Here is a 21,721-nt window from a genome sequence, read left to right as displayed (position 1 = left end):
GAGATAATGTTTTTGAGAGATTCTCACTGTATATATCATTTTGACATTATGTTTGTATTTTGTGCCTCATTATCATATGATTTGTAAACGTTCTGTGAAATTATGATTTCTTAATATCTCAAAATCTAGCCTTGCGACATAGGCTGAAAAAATCATATATTGTTAATAATGGAGTACTATTTGTCGTTCTGAATTATTTAAAAAATCTGGGTTTTAAAAAGTGTCAAAAAATGCAATTTTTCTTTACCATTGTGTTTATGGAATTGTTCTAAAAATAGCAATTTTCAAGAAATATTAGGACATGTTTCTCAAAAAGCATACTAGTAACTGTAACACACAAAATAATGCTATTTCACCATGAGACATTAACTTCATGATTGTACATAATATACTAATGAACATTGTCATGCGATTTATGACCAATTTTGTCAAAAATTATGACTAGGCTTCTACCTTAAAGTCCCTGTGAAATGGCAGCTATTTTCACACCTAAAATTATCCATTGATACAAAAATATTATTAATTTTTATGTTTCTAAGCATGAATTCTTTTTTTTAAGTGAAAAAAATGTGTTTTAAACTCAGTCTACGGCAACTTTATTTTTGTGTATTTTAAAACGAGGCTCTTCATTAGCTTCTCATTTGCATACAGTAATTCCCCCTGTGATGTCAGAAGGGGAAGTTGCTGGGTAGCTTGCATTTCCAATACATATAAATAAGGCGAATTTCTTGTGCTGTTTTCTCGTCTTTGACTAAATTGCCACTTATGTACTTGTTCGTCGAGGAAGAATGGACCATAATGAACACATAGTATCAAGTTTGTTGCATGGGGTTGAGTCAGATGCGAAATATGTCCGGTCTGGTGTAGCTAGTCACCGTGGTTGTCACAGTCACCGGTGCATGTTTGTACACTGTCGCTGGACTCTGTCACTGGACAAAATCAAATTTGACGCGAATCATCTTGTTATTTAGCAGGTTACTAGGCATGTCACTACACTGTCGATCGTCTGAGTAAAAAAAAAACACATTCAAAATTAAAATAAAAAGAGAACATATTTTGACATTCTAAATATTAAATTATAGTGATCAATAAAATAGAGAAATAATTAAAAAAAAACAAAAAACGACAAAACACAGTTACTAAATAAATAACTGCCGTGTGAAAATAAATTTGTTGTAATGGGTGAACGCGTCGGGTCATGACGGGGACAAGTGCGTGAATGGCGACGTTTAATTGGATAACAAAAATAATTGAGAGCGACTCACATACAGACAAATTCAGAGTGGATTTAGCGTGATTTTCATAATTATGACATCACATTAAAAAAATACATTGACAGCCCAAGCCCGGATTCTTATTCCGTAAATTATTACGCAGATCAAGCTGCAAGTAAAGGCAACAAAGGTGTAAATTTGACATTCAACACCAATCACCGAACAATTCAGACACTTTTAGCTTGCGAAAATGAAAACAACCTGGGCTGCGTAATTTCCTGTTTGTCCGACGAATCTATTTTTTCGAAAGCGTTTTGTATTGCGCCAGGTTTAAGTTGTCGGTGTTTCTTGTTAAAATCTTGTTGTTTTTCATGGACAAGAACAGTTTTTCGAAAAAAAGAATCTGAGGTGATGTGGACACTACATATGACGCTGTAAGGAGGAAGTCCACCCAACCTTTTTTCGTTATTTTCACGGCTTTCGTCCACCGATTTCGCACCTTCGGATTGATTGAAAATGTGTAAATACACTATGACGATACGCATTACTGCAACCGCCCACAACACAACGTTTAACCATCATAAATGTTTGTTGTGAAAACAACTTCTAAAAATTCGCTCTCTCAAAAAGTGATATAAAAGTATGGCCGCGGGGTATGACTTCCTCTCATATTTTAGCATTTGATGGGGCACTTTTGGCGAGAGTTGGAAATCCAGAAACAGTTGACCATTTCAGAATAGATGGGCGTGGCTACAGCACGGGAAATATCTCAGATTTACTTGGATACGAGTAATCATTTTCAGCAAAAAATCAATAATTGCCTATTTCAGTGGGGCACAGATCTAAAATGGGAAGCGTGTGGGTGGGCATTGCACAGACATTTTAAGTAATATTAAATCCCTCACATCACCATATTGGATGAGGAGGAGGAGGAGGATTCATGGCAAGATGTGATGTTAGCGGAAGCCAAACACATTACCACATGTGGGGGATTTATTTATTGTTATAAATCACTGCCATTAGAATTAAACAAATTTAGTTAAATTTAGTTAAATTTTGTTGAAATAATTTATTGAGGTTTACATTATCGCCTAGTGATGTACAGCTATGATATCATAAAAATCTCTAATTCTGATAAAGGTGATAACCACATAATATTATAGTGCTGAGTGATTGTTTTTTCAATCTACGACTCACTTGCCCAATTACTGGTCAATCTATTTTAGTGCTCAGTTCTACCAGTAATGGTCAAAATTGCAAGTATTGTCATTGTGTAGAAAAACTGTCAATAAAAGGACTGTGACAATAACCTCAACTTGATTAGTAAGTTTCAAGAAGATATATCATTTAAACAGTAGGGTGGGATTGTAGAAGAAAAATTATTCACTGAGCTTTAAAGGGCGACAGTCGTCGTGCCGCATCCTGTTTGATATGGGACTCATAGTGACGTATACAACGTGTGTAAAATACATTGTTTATTTACATGAAATTCGAACACGCGCTGCGCGATGACCACTGCGCTTTAATTTTAGAATATTTAACCCTTATCTAGCCAAGTCAGATCAAAAGTATATGGACAGGTAGAATAATTGTTAATATTGCATGGATATTCAGTTAGCTTCAAATTAATGGTTTATGAAGGAAACAATAATTCTATTTTTATATTTAAATATTGACTGGGTTTCAATTCAGCACAATTAGCAATCAGCAAAGTACATTTAAGTGAAGAATACAATTAATAATTAAGTGAACCTATATATTGAATAAAGGTAAAATTAATCTGTCACAATGGTCTAATTTCTGTTGGTGCCTGAACAATCTAGCCTGTGCCAACTTCTTCAAAGTACGTTTTTCAGTATGAAAAAAAAATCATTATGTAATACAGCAATATTGTTCTTTTCCGCATCAGAATGCAATATGTTAATTTAAAATTCCCTGTCATTTGTACATGTACATGTATAAACTTGATGGCAGTAGACAGAGATTCTGGTCAAACAAATTACTGTAAAATGATTAATTTTCAGCTGATTTAGCATTTCAGGCGTATTCAGTGGGTTTTAAATTCACAGTTTTATCATTTAGATAATGTGTTCTATGCTAAATTTTGCATAATCACTGGGCTTTTATTTGGCTCATTTTCCAGTCAGTGAAATAAGCAAAATTAAAACCCAGTGAATAATTAACCCTTTTACAGTAACTAAGTACCAATATTAGTATTTAATAAACAATCAATTGACCAATTTAAGAAGTAATTTTGTACTATCGGTAGAATGATTCCTGTACATACATGTATATGGATGTAGTGTACTAATCTATGAAAAAAAAATTTATTCAGCTTGATAATCTCAGGAAATATTTTAATTAAATATTAACCTACTAAATTATTTCAGCATAATTACCAATCATTTGAATTTTTGTATTAAATTACTCAGAGAAATGAGGTTTTGTTAGCATATATGCATAATATGATCATCCTAATATTTCACCTCACCTCAGGTGTATTTATCTGGCTTGATATTACATAGATTGAAAAAACTAAAAATCTCATGAACCTTTAAAGAATTTTTTATTATGAGGAGATACTTGCATGTAATATATATTAAAGATTATTACGAGAATACCTCAAAGTATGCACGAAGACAGTACAGCTGGAATATCGTCCGACGCGCAGCGTACTGTCTAAGTGCATACTTTGAGGTATTCTCGTAGTAACCTTATTATTATTATACATCTTTTCCTTCCAAGGATACATCATGGGAATGCCGAAATCCAAAAAGTTTAGAATAGATTCATCTAGCATCTTTGTGGGGAGTCCGGTCAAACCCCGATGGCAACCATGTTTGTTTTTATTATTAGAGGATGCTTACGCACATAATCATTCCATATTTGGAATTCGCATTTCCTTATATGGTAGAATGAAAATATCGTGTAAAATACCGCAAAATTATGGCATGCTGTAACTTATGGCGTTACGGTGACAGATGTATAATAATAATTATTATTATTCTACTACATGTACATCAATGCTGAGTTCATTTTATGTATGACTTTTGTTAATTTACTATGCAGGGTGTGACATTACTTGCAATTTATTATTTTTTATTTATTCAGAGAAAAGTTTTTGAAAGCAGTATGTCTGGATTTTATGTGAATTTAATATACTGGTACCATTGTTATGCAAATTAGGTGATTACTACCTCTCAAATCTCATTCAGTAGTCATGTTCAGACTATACTAATTATGGGCCAAGATTTAAGCAAATCTCGTTTCACATATTTGCTAGATCCGTTTGCATTCATGCACATGAGGGACGGGCTAAGGAATGCCCAAGCTTACTAAGAATATACAAATCTCTTCAGTTCATTTAACTAGTTCCATGTTTGTAATACAATAACAATGCAAATTCAGAAAGTGCAGATTGCAGTAATGTTTAAGGATGTGCTTCTTTTGGATGTCATGTTTTCCTTGCGTTTTCGCAAGCCATATCCAAAGAATGAGGTAGAAAAGTTATTTTTATAACTAATTCTCATAATACAATGTACTTGCTGTGTATGTACATACATTTAAGTCAGAAATAAGGACTTGTATTTTGGGGTTTGTGCGTGAATGTGTCTGACCGTCACCAATTCTCAATAGGCGCCATTCACATTTTTTGTTTTTTTTTACCGTTGGCCGACTGGTGGACATTCAGTCTCCAAAACACCAAAAATCAACACTTCAACTGGTACATATCATTTTGTTTCATGATTTGTTTTATAAAAAAATTCCCATAAATCATCACTCTATTTGCCACACTAACTTGTATTAACACACTAAATTGTATTCAGCTCCTGAGATATATCTTTGAAAAAGAACTACCAGGGACAGTAACATAGTCAATTATTTATTTCTGTTGGCTTGAATGCATGAGATAATTTTCCTTGATATTGATATATTCCATATTGCCATGACATTTCCGTGGCAAATACAGACTGACATTTTGTAATTATGTTCTATTATTAGTTAATTAGCATATGTACAGTCATGTGATATTATTTCCAGAGAATTCTCAAATGAAACTATCCAAGAATTTCTTGTGAATTCAATTATGCACTTTGAACTATGAACTTTCACAGCAACCTTAACAAGCTGATATGTTTAATGTTAACAAATGACACAAATATTAAACATTTTTACTCACTATAGGTTGTTGCACTTGTTTTATTACGTGTGCATACATGTACATCTGCACAGTGGCTGTTTGGCAAGAACCATTTGCATCCAAAGAAAAATTAATGGTGTTGTTCGTTGCTGTAGTTATCAAATACACATGTATGTGTTAACAAAATAACTATCCGCAAGTGTCACAGCCAATCGTACACTGGTTGGCAAAAATATAATGACATCACAGTGCGATGGCCTGTACTTCTGCTGCCTTTTCAAAAATGTAACTACAATTAATACAACACCATTTATTTATCTTTTATCTATCTGTATTTTTACACTTGTCATATCTCCAATTCATTATTTGCTAAGCACTGATAGATTTTTGTATTTCTAAAAATGCAATATATATTATTATTAATTTGGACAGGTTTTATGTTTTAATGTAGCATATTGTAGTAGAACACCCCTAACAAAAAATTTTACCTGTTGAGTTGAAAATACAAGCAGAACTGAAATCAAAAACTAATATTACATTTCCTGTGAAATTTGATCAGTATTGATTGGGTTCATTCATGCCATTTTCTTTGTTTTCAGGAAATTGGCTGCTAATGTTTTCATAGTTTTGTATTGTATTTATACAAGAGTCGTTTAGAACTATTAAACAGTAGTACATGTTTGTATTAGTATCAATAACTATTGGGTTTATCAAACTTTCATTTCCACTATAGACCACCACACAAATTTTAAATCGCACATACCCTAGTTCAGGTGTCCAAATAAATTTATTTCTTTGTTTGTTTGTTTGTTTGTTTATTTATTTATTTATTTATTTTACAAAGCAACATATCTATAATACCGCTAGATTAATGACTTGTATTAAAAATATTATAATCTTAATATATATATTGTCATAATTAGGATATTTTTATAAATAAAAATCGTTGGTGGCTTTGATATTTCAAATGAATGTAAGATAGAGATGTACGTGCCACACGCAAATTGAACAATAAAAACTATAAAATTTAAAAATCAAGTGGTACATATAATTATTTCTTTGTGTTTTTCACATAATTCAATGTGTGCTACTTTAAAGTGGGGGAGTCGTCACCTGTGCATGCGTCAGATAGCCACAGTGTGTCATTGTTTACAAACAAGTGTCTACCCATGAGCCTTTGCATTTTAGCATGTGTTGTTATTGTCGCTTGGGACTAAATTTCCAAGCATGCGCAGGTAACGACCTTCTCGCTTTAATTAATATCTCAGCCAGCATCTCTGGCTGTAAAACATTATGTTGAATGCGGCCATCCTTGAGCTGAATCCAAATCACACTACCATTCGCCAACTTAAGGGGTCAAGGGTCAGCTGAACAAGTGTGACCAGAGTAATATCTTTTCTCAGGGTACATGTATCTTATCTAGGCATTTTTATTTATCTTAAATGTGCCAACATTTCTTTACGCCAACACTTCCAGCATCAATTTTTTTTCTCTGTGTCTAGATTTGTAAATTTTAATAGCTACATGACAAATAATAAGCTACATGTATACCGTATTACATATTTATTGAGATACCTTCCATTCGTACATGATATTATGTAAGGAAAACCAAAAGCAAATCAATACAATATGTATGACTTAAATGCACAACACTCACTTAAAATATTTGAAATGTGAATAAAAACACCATATATAACACACGCATTGTAGCAGAAGATTGTAGAAGAATCAGTTAATGTTTTATTGATTGTGCAAATATCTGATTCTCGACTGAGTAACTGTCAATATGAAAAAGTAAATTCCTAACGATTTTGTGTTCTCACCATTAATGTTTTTTTTTTTTCTTGTTTTTTTTACAGTTGACAAAAAAGAATTGCAGCAATGGTAAGTGATACATTTATTGTCTTTGTATGCCAAGGTATGTCTGCATGAAACAGGAATCTATAATTTCTGATTTCCAAATTGCCGACCGATGTGATGTGATTCTGTTTGCGCTTGCGTAACCCACTTAGCAACTGGCAAGGATAGGACAAAAATATAAATAATCAAAAGAACAATAAACAGACAACAGTTTTAAAAAGATAGTGATGTGAGTAGAGACTGCGCAACAGAGATAACATTTGCATACTGTAAAATACTTTATTTTCGCTTGAAATTAATTTTTGCTATTTTCGCTGAAGGAATGATTTAGTGAAAATAAAATCCAGCAAATACCTTTTTCCCTATATTTTACATTCTACTCGTCAAAAATCAGTGAAAATAAACTCCATAAAAAACACCTAAAATGTCTTTTCAGTGAAAATTATTTCCAGCTAAAATAAAGTATTTTACAGTATTTAGTCAAGAACACTGACAATGACATAATCTGGTGCTTGTTCATACTGTAGTTAAGCCAGCCTGACTTTGAGATTAAAATTAGGGCCAACTCGGATGCCCCTTTCCAGGTGTGACTTATTCACACACAAAATTTAGGCAAGCCTAAAATTGTTTTATTTTCTGATTATATTCAGACAGGCATTAATCATTTGTTGTCATGTTGCTTTGAAATCCCTAATTCACTGCTAAATAGTGTCAGTGATCTTGAATTTACTTTAAAATAGAGCCTGTTTTATTAGTCCCCGTTCGGACGCAGCCCGAAAACAGGGACTTATGTTTTGACCTCCGTGTGTCCGTGCGTGCGTGTGTGTGTGCGTCTGTGCATGCGTCTGTGCGTGCGTCCGGACCTGTATCTTAGAAATGCCTGGACCAATCAAAATCAAACTTCACACATACATCATACATGATATTATACATATGCACATCAATTTATTTCACGATCTGAGTCCAGATGGCTGAATGGCGGCCATTTTTGTGCTAAAAATCATAAAAATCATGACAAGCATTTCTCGGCTGTTTACAGATGGATTTTGTTCAAACTTGGTATATAAATTAGACATTATAGGACCTTGATGCACATCATTTTGTTTTACAATCTGATTCAAGATGGCCGACTGGCGGCCATTTTGTTTTAATTAATGTGGTTCTTGTGCCATATGTCTGACTTGCTTTCACTGATTATGTTCAAATTTTAAATATTCATTATACATCATGTCATAGATAGACAGATATATTGGTTTGATGATCCTATTCAAAATGGCCGAATGGTGGCCATTTTTGTGCTAAAAAAATCATCAAATATCAAGCATTTCTGGCATTTATAGGTGGATTTTGTTCAAACTTGGTACATATATTAGACATTACAGGTTTCTGATGCACAACATTTATTTTTCAGATCAGATTCAAAATGGCTGTCTGGCGGCCATTTTGTTTTTAATGATTGGGCTTCTAGAGCCATATCTCTTAAATGCTTTGACTGATTATATTCGAAGTTTATATATTCGTTATACATCATGTTATATATATATATATATATATATATATATATATATATATATATATATATATATATATATATATATATATACATGTATTAAAAATGGCTGATTTTGAATGCTGTTCCAGAGCAATATCTCTCAATATGCACAAGTACCTGTTTGACGATCAGATACAAATGTCAATCCTTTTAATGTTAAAAAATCATATTCCTGACATGGTTATATTCCAGCTACAATGTATATTACTATAAACAAAACTATATATCTTAAATTTGATAACTAACAGGGACTGTGCCATGCACGGCTTGTTGAAAATGACTTTTACTCAGTCAACAAAATAGTCAATGTGTAAAAGCTGTCTTGTATTTTGAGAAGGACCTCACAGAAATTGTTACCATTACAAAACCTATTGTGATTTAATAACACAGAGCTTAAATAAATACATCCCAATATACTTCACAAAAGTTGACACATTTTTTTTTTTAGAAAAATGCTGTTTTGCCAGCATTTGAGATAGATAATAGAAATTTTGAGACCTTTCTTTTTGACTTCTGTGTGCGGAGCACACAATGGGAGTCTTTGCAGGTACCCTGTCTGTATGTGTGTATGTGTGTGATGTGATATCTCAAGAACCGTATGTTGGTTTTTACTGAAACTTGGTGCATAGATGCTCTGGGCTAATGCACAGATTTAATTAGGTTTTGGTTGAAATCTATGCATATTAATTACCTAATTTGCATGATAATTAGCTAATTTATAGCTGTTACATGACTGTTCCACTGATATCTAAAGAGCCATTCATTGGATTTTGATGAAACTTGTTACATAGATGCTCTAGACTAATGTACAGATTTGATTAGTTTTGGGTAAAAATCCATCCATGCATATAGTTAACATAGTTTGCATAATGATTAGTTAATTTTTCGTCTTTTCCACTGATATCTCAGGTACTAATCATCACATTTGAATGAAACTTAAATAGATACATAGAATAATGCACAGACAGATATATGAAATATTACCTAATTTTCATAATTAATCAATTTTCAGCTTTGGATATTTAAAGTACTACTTTTCAATGAAACTTGAAACATAGATGCTCTAGAACAATTCCGACCCCTGATTAATTTTGAGTAATAATGTGTGCTTATTAATCAACTAATTTGCATAATTAGTTAATTTTTGGCTTTTACACTGATGTCATAAGTAATAATTATCCCATTTAAATGACTCTTGGTACATAGATGTTCTAGGACAATGCACAGACCTGATTTGGGTTCGAATTAGTGCATATTAATTATCTAATTTGCATAATTAGCCAATTTGGCATCCTGAAACAATATGCAGACCTAAATTTTTGCATAATAATTACTTAATTTGTATAATAATTCATTTGGTTCATTGCGATAGTTTAATGTTGATAAACATGCATATTGATTATCTATTATTAGCCCATTTCTGATATCTAAAAAAGTCAGATTTAAATTGAATTCATCACAGAGGTGCTCTGGAATTAGACTAAAAACCATGGATGAAAATTCAAATGCATTTTCTGTATGTATTATAAATTTTGATACTGTGAATCACATTGTTTTCAAGTTGTGCATCTCAAATTGCAGACAAATATTAGTTGCCAAGCTTCATATTTGAAAAGCAAATCTTAAATTTTGAATTAATTTTAATGTGTCTCTAATACTTTCATTTCAGCACACGGGAGCTCTTTCTAAGCTTTCTTTGATTCAACCTCATGTCAAAATTGGGAATATAAGACTGTACAGTCGTACATGATGGCTGTCAGGTTAATTCAACTGTAAATTAAAGAGATTACATGCTTGTAGTGAAATTCCTGATTCTCTTTTTTGTTTTTTTTGTGTTTCTTATTCTTATCCTTATCTTATTTCAGCCAAATATTATTAAACAAATTAGCTATGTTTTTGACATTGAATTGTTTTTACTATAAAATAAATCATATCAAACTGTTAATTGTTAGTTAATTGTTAATAAAATTATTTGCTAAAAATTCTCAGAAGAATCTGTATTTTCATTGCTGGTCAATTAAAAAAAAATCCTATTTTTTTGTTAGCTACACTGACATAAGGCTTAGGGTACACTGTACGTCTCTCATCATCCTCTCATGAATGATAATTCTTTATTGGAGCTGTTATTCAAATTACCGCCATATTTGGTGTGTAGGTTGCTTTAGGATGGATATTTGTTCATTTTGTGTTGATTTCTGCAAGTGTGATGGTAATAGATTTATTAAAATAGATTTTGAAAACCACTAACCAAATTAAGTTGACATACATACACATACATGCATACCTTGGGTAGACCTATCTGATATATTGATGATCATTTTATTTATGTAATTACACTGAATATTGTTTTCATTTATGGTGAAAATTATATTGCCCTTTTGACATTTACCGACCTGATTGCTGATAATTATTCTCAGATGACCTAATAATGCTATTAAATGTAGAATTTAAGTATTGTAAATATGTTTAATAAAACATTTCTATTTAATCTGTAAATGTATTAATTATTGAACTGTTTTCAATTTTGCAATTTTTGCTGATATTTAGAGTAAAATTGAATCCATGTGAATATGTAAAATAAAAATAGAACTCCTTGTTTATTAGCAAATTTTTAACTCAAAACCCAGTGAATAGGCTCAAAATAATGAACTAGTGAAATTAAATAGTATTTATAGCACTACTGCAGTTTATCGTAAGAATGAGTGGAAGTAACTATAAATTGAGTCTGTCATTAATGGTGAAACATGTATATCAGGAGGTGATTCGGTGTGAATATCTAGTGAGTTATTTAGAGCTAATTCAATTTAAAGAAAAAAAGCTAGATATTAACGTGACTTAGTTACAACAGGTGTACTGAATAACAAATAATATCCAATTAGGTTATTATTAGGCTCCGTTCGTACACAGTCCAAGATGGCCGAATTGCGGCTGTACTAATGTTTACCGGTATATTCATCAAAATCAATCATTCCGGTAATTCTGGATCTGGATCCTGGGCATGCATAGAAAGATTTTGTTCCAATTTGGTATGTACATTGAACTTTGTTTGTCAGATCGGACTAAAATGGCTGACTGCTCGCCATTTTGTTTTAGTTAATGCAGTTTTTGAGCCATATCTCTGACATTTCTTGGCTGTTCATATACCGGTAATTCTAATCAAATAGCAATTTGGTATTCCATTTTTTGAACAGAGATTTCTGCATGCGATTCGGTCTTGCAATCACAACAGAATTCACAAAACTGATTACCAGGTAGTTATTTTCAGCTGTTGCCATTGATCCCCTGATGCATATACGTGTATCTTGCAAGCACCAAAACTGATAACTGTTTTAATTATTATACTGTAGAATACTTTATTTTCGCTTGGAATTTATTTTCGCTATTTTCGCTGAAGGGATGATTCCGTGAAAATAAAATCCAGCGAATATACTTTTTTTCCTATACTTCACATTAAACTCATCAAAAATCAGTGAAAATAAATTCCACACAAAACGCCCAAAAAGCCTTTTCAGTGAAAATTAATTCCAGCGAAAATAAAGTATTCCACTGTATTACACATATTAATTGTCAAAGGTTATAAAACTAAATATTTCTGACAATACAACTTCAACCAGTTCACCACAGACTTTTTTGCCTAAATTTGTCTGCACTTTTTTTCTTATTTTCTCCAATATTTCTGTAAATGAATCCTAATTTTGAAGCCAACAGACAAAATTTTAGTTGATATTCAGATTTTAACCAAAAAAATTTGGCTATTTTTGTCCCAATCTTTTTTAAAGAAAGTGCAGACTATAAACGGGACTATTTTGTGAATATGTGATGATTAGAGGGAACTGGTGGTGAAAAGGTTAAAGACCCCAGTGCTACAAATTTTGACATTTTCAACGCACCACAAAATTAGCAAAAATTTGTCTTTGAATTGCAAGCACATCTTTAAAAAGTCTAGTTTTGTGTTTTATATTTTTAAGGCAGTAACAGTGAATTTGAAAATGATAAAAAAAAACCTTTCTCATCATCATTTGCTTCTCGAAAAGATCTTAAATCTGCGTAGCTAAAAGCTATATACGCCTTGTAACATGAAGATGTTTATCGTGAGACTGAATTCTAGCTGCAGGTGATGTATGTGAATCGTCATTTCTTTGAAACTATGCGTGACACTAGTACCTGTGTTGGAATGTCAAATTAATAATGAGTTTTAAATGCCTCAGGAAAAGGACAAATTATGTGCATGCATCAAATGTGAGTGAAATTGAAAGCAATATTAATGCTGATAATTCATATGGAAAATTGCCAGGAACATATTTTTATTAAAACTGATCAAACCTGACAGGTCAAATCATAAAAATAACTAAACACAATTAGAGTAATTTAGAAAATGCTATATACTGTGAACAACCTTTCCCTTTAGGTGTGAATCTATTCGTCAGTTTTCTAACTTAAAAAAAACAGTAATATGTTTTATAATTGAAAGTCTTGAGCTAGTCATGTATCTCAATTTGTTCTTGACACTCCATGTTTTTCTGTCTATATATTTTAAAAAAGAAAAAAAGTTTCACACAATATGTCTTGTTTTTGCATGTACACCATGCATCTATTACATTAGTGTCTCACATTTATTGCTTTCGAGCTTGAATCGTATTTGTATCATTTATGTATTGTGTTTCCACAGTCAGGTCGGAGCATATACATACGTACATATAAGGCATAATTTGAAATGAAAAAAAAAACTGTCAACTAACCAGCTGCTAAGCTCTCTGTTTGGTTTGACTATTATTGGTAGGTGTTATAGGGTTGCTAGTTAGGAACAATCTTGTGAGCATCTTCGCATTGACTCCATTTGCTGACATCAAATATTTAAAATATGTCAGTGGTGACCTAAACTTACTCTGGGAAAACACAAACTTCACTTTCTAACTTCTGTGATCATCTACAGGTATGTCTGTGATAGCTTTGTAGAAAATATCTAATAACAAATATTATTATATATCTCACCGTAATGCCATAAGTTACCTCGTGCCGTACTAATTTTGTGGTATTTTATGGAGTATTTTCATCCTACCATATTAGGAAATGCGGATTTCAAATATGGAATGATTACGCATGCAAGCGTCCTCTAATAATAAAAACAAACATGGCTGCCACAAGGGTTTGACCGGACTCCACACAAAGGAGTTTGCTGATTCTGTTTAAAACATTTTGGATTTCGGCATTTCCATGACGTATCCTTGGAAGGAAAAGATGTATAATAATAAGGTTATTACGAGGATACCTCAAAGTATGCACTCAGACAGTACGCCGTCGCATCGATCTCCGCTGCGCATTGGTGGATACTTACACTGTACTGTCTTCGTGCATACGTTGAGGTATCCTCATAATAACCTCATAAAATTACTATGGCTGAGCTAGTATATTCAATCGTCAGCGCATATTAAATTAGCAATGCAAATATGATGTATGGGTGATGCAAATGAGGTAGTTTGTGGACGAGATACCGGTAAATCATATAAACATTATACACAAATTGTGCTGGTTTATGAATGAAAAGAAATAGGGCTCTGGCATTAGCATTTTCAAATGAATAAAAAAAATGGGCTCGTGAATCAGCATTTTACAATAAATAAGAGAAATTAAAGCGAACCTAAATGCGGCCTTAATTTATAGTTGTGTATATTCTAAACTGTATTCGAAATAATATTGCAGTGGTTTAATTTTGTTTTAATTATAACTGTAGCTTGGATAGGCATTTGAAGTGCTTGCCATGGAGGCCATTCATGGAGGGGAATAATTAACGAACGAACATATTTAACATCCGGGTACTTTTCAAAGCTATGACGTTTTAGTATCTGATCGCATTCGTATACGCCATTGTACATAGCCGTTCGTGCTGCCAAGCATTGTGTACTATTAGTATAAACTCAATTTTATATGCACAATGTGCTTTTTAAAACTTGGGTTAGAGCCTTATGCGTTTGAACCACAGTACCGGTATTCTGAGAGTGAAAGCCCAATTGCGTTAAAGTACCGTACTTCCCCGATCGCAAGCCCCTCCCGAGTATGAAGCCAATTTCTATGTTTTTACTTTGTATTTATCGAGTTGAGGGCATTCACGATTATAAGCCCAGTGTGTTTTTACTGGGCGTCGACGATATTCTTTAAAGTATGCGTGTAAATGGTGTGTTTCATTTCATAATAATTGTGATTGGCATGTTAGTTTGGTTCATGTATTTAGTTTTATGAGAAAACTCGCATTAATTTCAAGTTCAGAGTGCATGGCGAACGTACACAACGTGATTCACATCGTTTCTATTCTGTCATTTACTCAGGATGAACATCGATGTTGCAATTCTTGAGTAATCCATATTTCTTTGAGTAGTAGCCTTCGAAAAACCAAAAATGTGATCGTCAACCTGGTTATTGGGCATGGTTTACTTTGAGACTATCATGAAAGGCCTAGGGTTTGAACGATGAGACATGTTGGCGACCGAGAAAGGTGTTTAAATTCTTCCTCCACACTCAGGGTTACTATTAACCGTCGTTTATATTTCGGAAATTGCGAATCGCCAGTTTTTAGGGAAAAAAATCATAGTTTTTTCGTTGCAATCAGTGCTACAGATCGCATTTTAACATTGCGGTAATTTACTTCCGCATTGCGCTAAAAAATCATCGTCAATAATCGGAAAATTTCATCATTACGACACATCATTTTGATTGGTTAATGAAAGACATGACCTGTTATGTCAAAGGAAGTTGTTCCAGGTCAAATCGTGCTGAAAAACCTCATGGTGGAAAATTGTTTTGCGTCGAGAGTTTGCGTACGATCGAAAACATACCAAAACGAAGATAATGATAAATGCCTTCGTCCACTGTTTCCTCACAGACCCTACCCATTATTTCACCGTAAATTCAGACGGTATGTAAATCGTATTGTAATAAAATGTGTGTGTTTTTTATGAACATGTTTGTTTCTTCATTGTAAGTATCGTTCAAATCAATGACGCATTTTTTTCAAAAATAAGTATCATTTTCCCGAGCCCGGCGTGGTGAACGAATATTTTTTTTGGATAATTTTTCGTTGTTTGCAAGATGGTTTACAGTGTTTAACCCCAAAACAAAATCATTTTTTCTGAGTTGGTCCTCGAGTACAAGCTCATCCCTTACCTTTCCTTTACGTGTTCATGCCTACGGGCTTATGATCTGGGAAGTACGGTATACTGTGACGATTCTGATCAGTCCAGTGTGAGTGATGAGAGTATATCGTCGACGATGCCCCTTGTTCGGATGAAAGTTATATTTCAAATTATACGGAAGTCTGTGAACAATCTGCTTGGTGTTCCTGTGACACTTGTCCCATGATTTGCCAGTGCAGCCCCGTGAATACATGGACGAAAATGTTTCCACCACCACCCTACGAACTCAAGATTTCATACTCCAGCATCCATACTTTGAATAATTTGCACGCCGCACAGTGCAGTACTTGAAACAGCATTTATTAGACAGTTAGACAAAAAACAAAACAAAATGCCTGTCTCGATCAATCGCACATCCATAATGTTTGTATGTTGATACGCTTGTAAATAACATTAACGTAAAAGTCGAAACAACCAAGACTAGAAGTCAATTCACCAGTCCAGCCAGCTATGGCTCCCTAAGTTGCTTATATTTAATCAGATACTATTTCGTCATCATGCTTTGTTACCTTACCTGTTTATACCTCATGAGGACGTTTTTTTTAATGGCAAGATGGCGCAAACGGAAGTCCTTCGCAGGTTTATGGTTTCTCATATTTAAATCATCATAACTCTGAAGATAATCATTTTTTTTATTTTATTTTTTCAAATTTATAATCAATATACATAACTTGATAAATACAAACACCAAAATAAGCTCTATTTAGTTCCCCTTTAAGCCCTGCAATTAGCATGTAAAATGAATAAAAAAAATGGGCTCTGGAATTAGCATTTTACAATAAATAAGCGAATTTGGGCCCTGAAATTAGCATTTTAAAATGAATAAACGAAAATTGGGCCCTGTAATCTGCATTTTACAATAAATAAGAGAATTTGGGCCCTGGAATTAGTGCTTCAATATGTATAAAACAAAATCGAGCCATGGAATTGGCAATTTACAATGAATAAAAGGAAATTTGGCCCTGGAATTTGCATTTTGCAATGAAAAATGATTTTTTTCTGATTTTTTGGCCAACTTTATTTGTTCAGGACTGAGTTGAGGAATACATGTATGTCCCCTTCCAAATAAATGTATATACATCTATCTACCAATGAGAAATAAATGGATGCTATGAGCCAATTTAAATAATTGAATCCAAATAATTTTCCCAAAATCAGGTTGTTGATATGATACTTCAGTAGGGAGAAAAAACAACTTTACACTATATGTACCTGTATATTATACACACATGTAAGAACATGTCAGTCCATGATTGGAACTCTCTGTGAGAAGATGTGAAAACATACATGTTTAAAGCGAGGGAGTCAGATGGCCATAGCGTGTCATTGTTTACAAAACAATTGTCTACCCATGAGCCTTTGCGTTTTTAGCGTGTGTTGTTATCGTCGTTTGGGGCTCAATTCCCGCGCGTGCGCAAGTGACGACCCTCCCACATTTCAATATTTCATATTCTAGTTGGCATCATTTTCAGCTATCTTAGTATCATCTATTATTATTCAACTAATTCAAGTGTGTCCTTGTAATACTGCAAGTAGTGTCTAATATGTAATTAGCTGAGTCATCAAATTATAATTATAATTGTGAATAGTTCAGTCAATTTGAGCAAAATTCAAAACATGCAACCTTGAAATTCCTTGTCATAGAATAGTAGCTTGGTGACAGAGGTATGTAAATGAACAACGTTCTTAGGCTTAAGTTAGTGTTATAAAGAATTGCCAATTAGGAATCATAATTATCATTTTTGGTTGCCATGCGTGTAAATCACAAAAGGGAGGTAATATATCCGTATTTATATGTCAAATCATGCTTCACCTAAAACTAATATAATCATTAGTTCAATATATAGATTTGTAATTTAGAAATGGATGTGTGGAAAAATGTGGAAAAAGAAGAAACATTACAAATGCTTGATATTTTCTTGAACAAAAGGTTCAATGAAATATTTTAAATAAAAATGAAATAAAAATGTTCTCAAATGGCAATCATGGGAATTAAAATTTCAGAAATAAAATGTTATTGCCTACTGTAAATTATCTGTTCTTTTATAATGAACTAATTATCAAATTCTATCTAATAATAACTGTACATTAGGCTTGCATTTAATGACAAACTTTGAACCGTCTCCATTTCATTCAACAATGTACATGCTTTTCAATCTCTTCATGGGATCCCACATCACCAGAGTTCCAATAATTATCAGATCCTCTGGGCATTGGTAAAAGTGATGATCATTAAATTTTATCAAGATGTGGCATCTTCATTATTTTGAATGTCACTAGTGGTTTGACGACTCTGTCTCATAGTGAATTCTAATCAACATGTTGCATATTTGTAGATGTGACACTGGTACAGTCAGTCTCAAAAGGTGCAGCTCAATCTTGTATCTCACAGTGAATTCTAATCAAGATGTTACATATTTGTACATGTCACACTGGTACAGTCAGTCTCAAAAGGTGCAGCTCAATCATGTACCTCACAGTGAATTCTAATCAAGATGTTACATATTTGTACATGTGACACTGGTACAGTCAGTTTCAAAATGTGCAGCTCAATCTTGTGTCTCTCAGTGAATTCAAATCAAGATGTTACATATTTGTACATGTGACACTGGTATTGTCAGTTTCAAAATGTGCAGCTCAATCTTGTGTCTCACAGTGAATTCTAATCAAGATGTTACATATTTGTACATGTGACACTGGTATAGTCAGTTTCAAAATGTGCAGCTCAATCTTGTGTCTCACTGTGAATTCTAATCAAGATGTTACATATTTGTACATGTGACACTGGTACAGTCAGTTTCAAAAGGTGCAGCTCAATCTTGTGTCTCACAGTGAATTCTAATCAAGATGTTACATATTTGTATATGTCACACTGGTATAGTCAGTTTCAAAATGTGCAGCTCAATCTTGTATCTCACAGTGAATTCTAATCAAGATGTTGCATATTTGTACATGTGACACTGGTACAGTCAGTTTCAAAAGGTGCAGCTCAATCTTGTGTCTCACAGTGAATTCTAATCAAGATGTTGCATATTTGTACATGTGACACTGGTACAGTCAGTTTCAAAAGGTGCAGCTCAATCTTGTGTGTCACAGTGAATTCTAATCAAGATGTTACATATTTGTACATGTGACACTGGAACAGTCAGTTTCAAAATGTGCAGCTCAATCTTGTGTCTCACAGTGAATTCTAATCAAGATGTTGCATATTTGTGCATGTGACACTGGTACAGTCAGTTTCAAAATGTGCAGCTCAATCTTGTGTCTCACAGTGAATTCTAATCAAGATGTTGCATATTTGTACATGTGACACTGGTACAGTCAGTTTCAAAAGGTGCAGCTCAATCTTGTGTGTCACAGTGAATTCTAATCAAGATGTTACATATTTGTACATGTGACACTGGAACAGTCAGTTTCAAAATGTGCAGCTCAATCTTGTGTCTCAAACTGAATTCTAATCAAGATGTTGCATATTTGTACATGTGACACTGGAACAGTCAGTTTCAAAATGTGCAGCTCAATCTTGTGTCTCACAGTGAATTCAAATCAAGATGTTACATATTTGTACATGTGACACTGGTATAGTCAGTTTCAAAAGGTGCTGCTCAATCTTGTGTCTCACTGTGAATTCAAATCAAGATGTTGCATATTTGTACATGTGACACTGGTACAGTCAGTTTCAAAACATGCAGCTCAATCTTGTGTCTCACAGTGAATTCTAATCAAGATGTTGCATATTTGTACATGTCATACTGGTACAGTCAGTTTCAAAAGATGCAGCTCAATCTTGTGTCTCACAGTGAATTCTAATCAAGATGTTACATATTTGTACATGTGACACTGGAACAGTCAGTTTCAAAATGTGCAGCTCAATCTTGTGTCTCAAACTGAATTCTAATCAAGATGTTGCATATTTGTACATGTGACACTGGAACAGTCAGTTTCAAAATGTGCAGCTCAATCTTGTGTCTCACTGTGAATTCAAATCAAGATGTTGCATATTTGTACATGTGACACTGGTACAGTCAGTTTCAAAACATGCAGCTCAATCTTGTGTCTCACAGTGAATTCAAATCAAGATGTTACATATTTATACATGTGACATTGGTACAGTCAGTTTCAAAATGTGCGGCTCAATCTTGTGTCTCACAGTGAATTCTAATCAACATGTTGCATATTTGTATATGTCACACTGGTATAGTCAGTTTCAAAAGATGCAGCTCAATCTTGCGTCTCACAGTAAATTCTAATCAAGATGTTACATATTTATACATGTGACATTGGTACAGTCAGTTTCAAAATGTGCGGCTCAATCTTGTGTCTCACAGTGAATTCTAATCAAGATGTTACATATTTGTATGTGTCACACTGATACAGTCAGTTTCAAAATGTGCAGCTCAATCTTGTGTCTCACAGTGAATTCAAATCAAGATGTTACATATTTATACATGTGACATTGGTACAGTCAGTTTCAAAATGTGCGGCTCAATCTTGTGTCTCTCAGTGAATTCTAATCAAGATGTTACATATTTGTATGTGTCACACTGGTATAGTCAGTTTCAAAAGATGCAGCTCAATCTTGTGTCTCACAGTGAATTCTAATCAAGATGTTACATATTTGTATGTGTCACACTGGTATAGTCAGTTTCAAAAGATGCAGCTCAATCTTGTGTCTCACAGTGAATTCTAATCAAGATGTTGCATATTTGTACATGTGACACTGGTACAGTCAGTTTCAAAATGTGCAGCTCAATCTTGTGTCTCAGTGAATTCAAATCAAGATGTTACATATTTGTACATGTGACACTGGTACAGTCAGTTTCAAAATGTGCAGCTCAATCTTGTGTCTCTCAGTGAATTCTAATCAAGATGTTGCATATTTGTATATGTCACACTGGTATAGTCAGTTTCAAAAGGTGCAGCTCAATCTTGTGTCTCACAGTGAATTCTAATCAAGATGTTACATATTTGTACATGTGACACTGGTACAGTCAGTTTCAAAATGTGCAGCTCAATCTTGTGTGTCTCAGTGAATTCAAATCAAGATGTTACATATTTGTACATGTGACACTGGTACAGTCAGTTTCAAAATGTGCAGCTCAATCTTGTGTCTCTCAGTGAATTCTAATCAAGATGTTACATATTTGTACATGTGACACTGGTACAGTCAGTCTCAAAAGGTGCAGCTCAATCTTGTATCTCACAGTGAATTCTAATCAAGATGTTACATATTTGTACATGTGACACTGGAACAGTCAGTTTCAAAATGTGCAGCTCAATCTTGCGTCTCAAACTTAATTCTAATCAAGATGTTGCATATTTGTTCATGTGACACTGGAACAGTCAGTTTCAAAATGTGCAGCTCAATCTTGTGTCTCACTGTGAATTCAAATCAAGATGTTACATATTTGTACATGTGACACTGGTATAGTCAGTTTCTAAAGGTGCTGCTCAATCTTGTGTCTCACAGTGAATTCTAATCAAGATGTTGCATATTTGTACATGTGACACTGGTACAGTCAGTCTCAAAAGGTGCAGCTCAATCTTGTGTCTCACAGTGAATTCTAATCAAGATGTTACATATTTGTATGTGTCGCACTGGTATAGTCAGTTTCAAAAGATGCAGCTCAATCTTGTGTCTCACAGTAAATTCTAATCATGATGTTACATATTTGTACATGTCATACTGGTACAGTCAGTTTCAAAAGATGCAGCTCAATCTTGTGTCTCACAGTGAATTCTAATCAAGATGTTGCATATTTGTACA

General features: G+C 33.5%; 1 protein-coding gene across 1 annotated transcript in view; it reads left to right on the top strand.

Moving 5' to 3' along the window:
* LOC100374128 (neuronal calcium sensor 1-like) overlaps positions 1–21,721 on the top strand; it is a 59,229-nt gene that overhangs the window by 5,232 nt on the left and 32,276 nt on the right. The window contains exon 2 of the mRNA XM_006819089.2: positions 7,215–7,239. Within this exon, the coding sequence (XP_006819152.1) occupies positions 7,215–7,239 (25 nt within the window). The remainder of the gene's footprint in view (positions 1–7,214; positions 7,240–21,721) is intronic.

This window comes from Saccoglossus kowalevskii, chromosome 17 (genome assembly GCF_978046115.1).
Source record: "Saccoglossus kowalevskii chromosome 17, keSacKowa6.1, whole genome shotgun sequence".
In the NCBI taxonomy this organism is placed as follows: Eukaryota; Metazoa; Hemichordata; class Enteropneusta; family Harrimaniidae; genus Saccoglossus; species Saccoglossus kowalevskii.
Note: the sequence above shows the minus strand (reverse complement) of the source record. Positions and strands in the feature narration are given on the sequence as shown.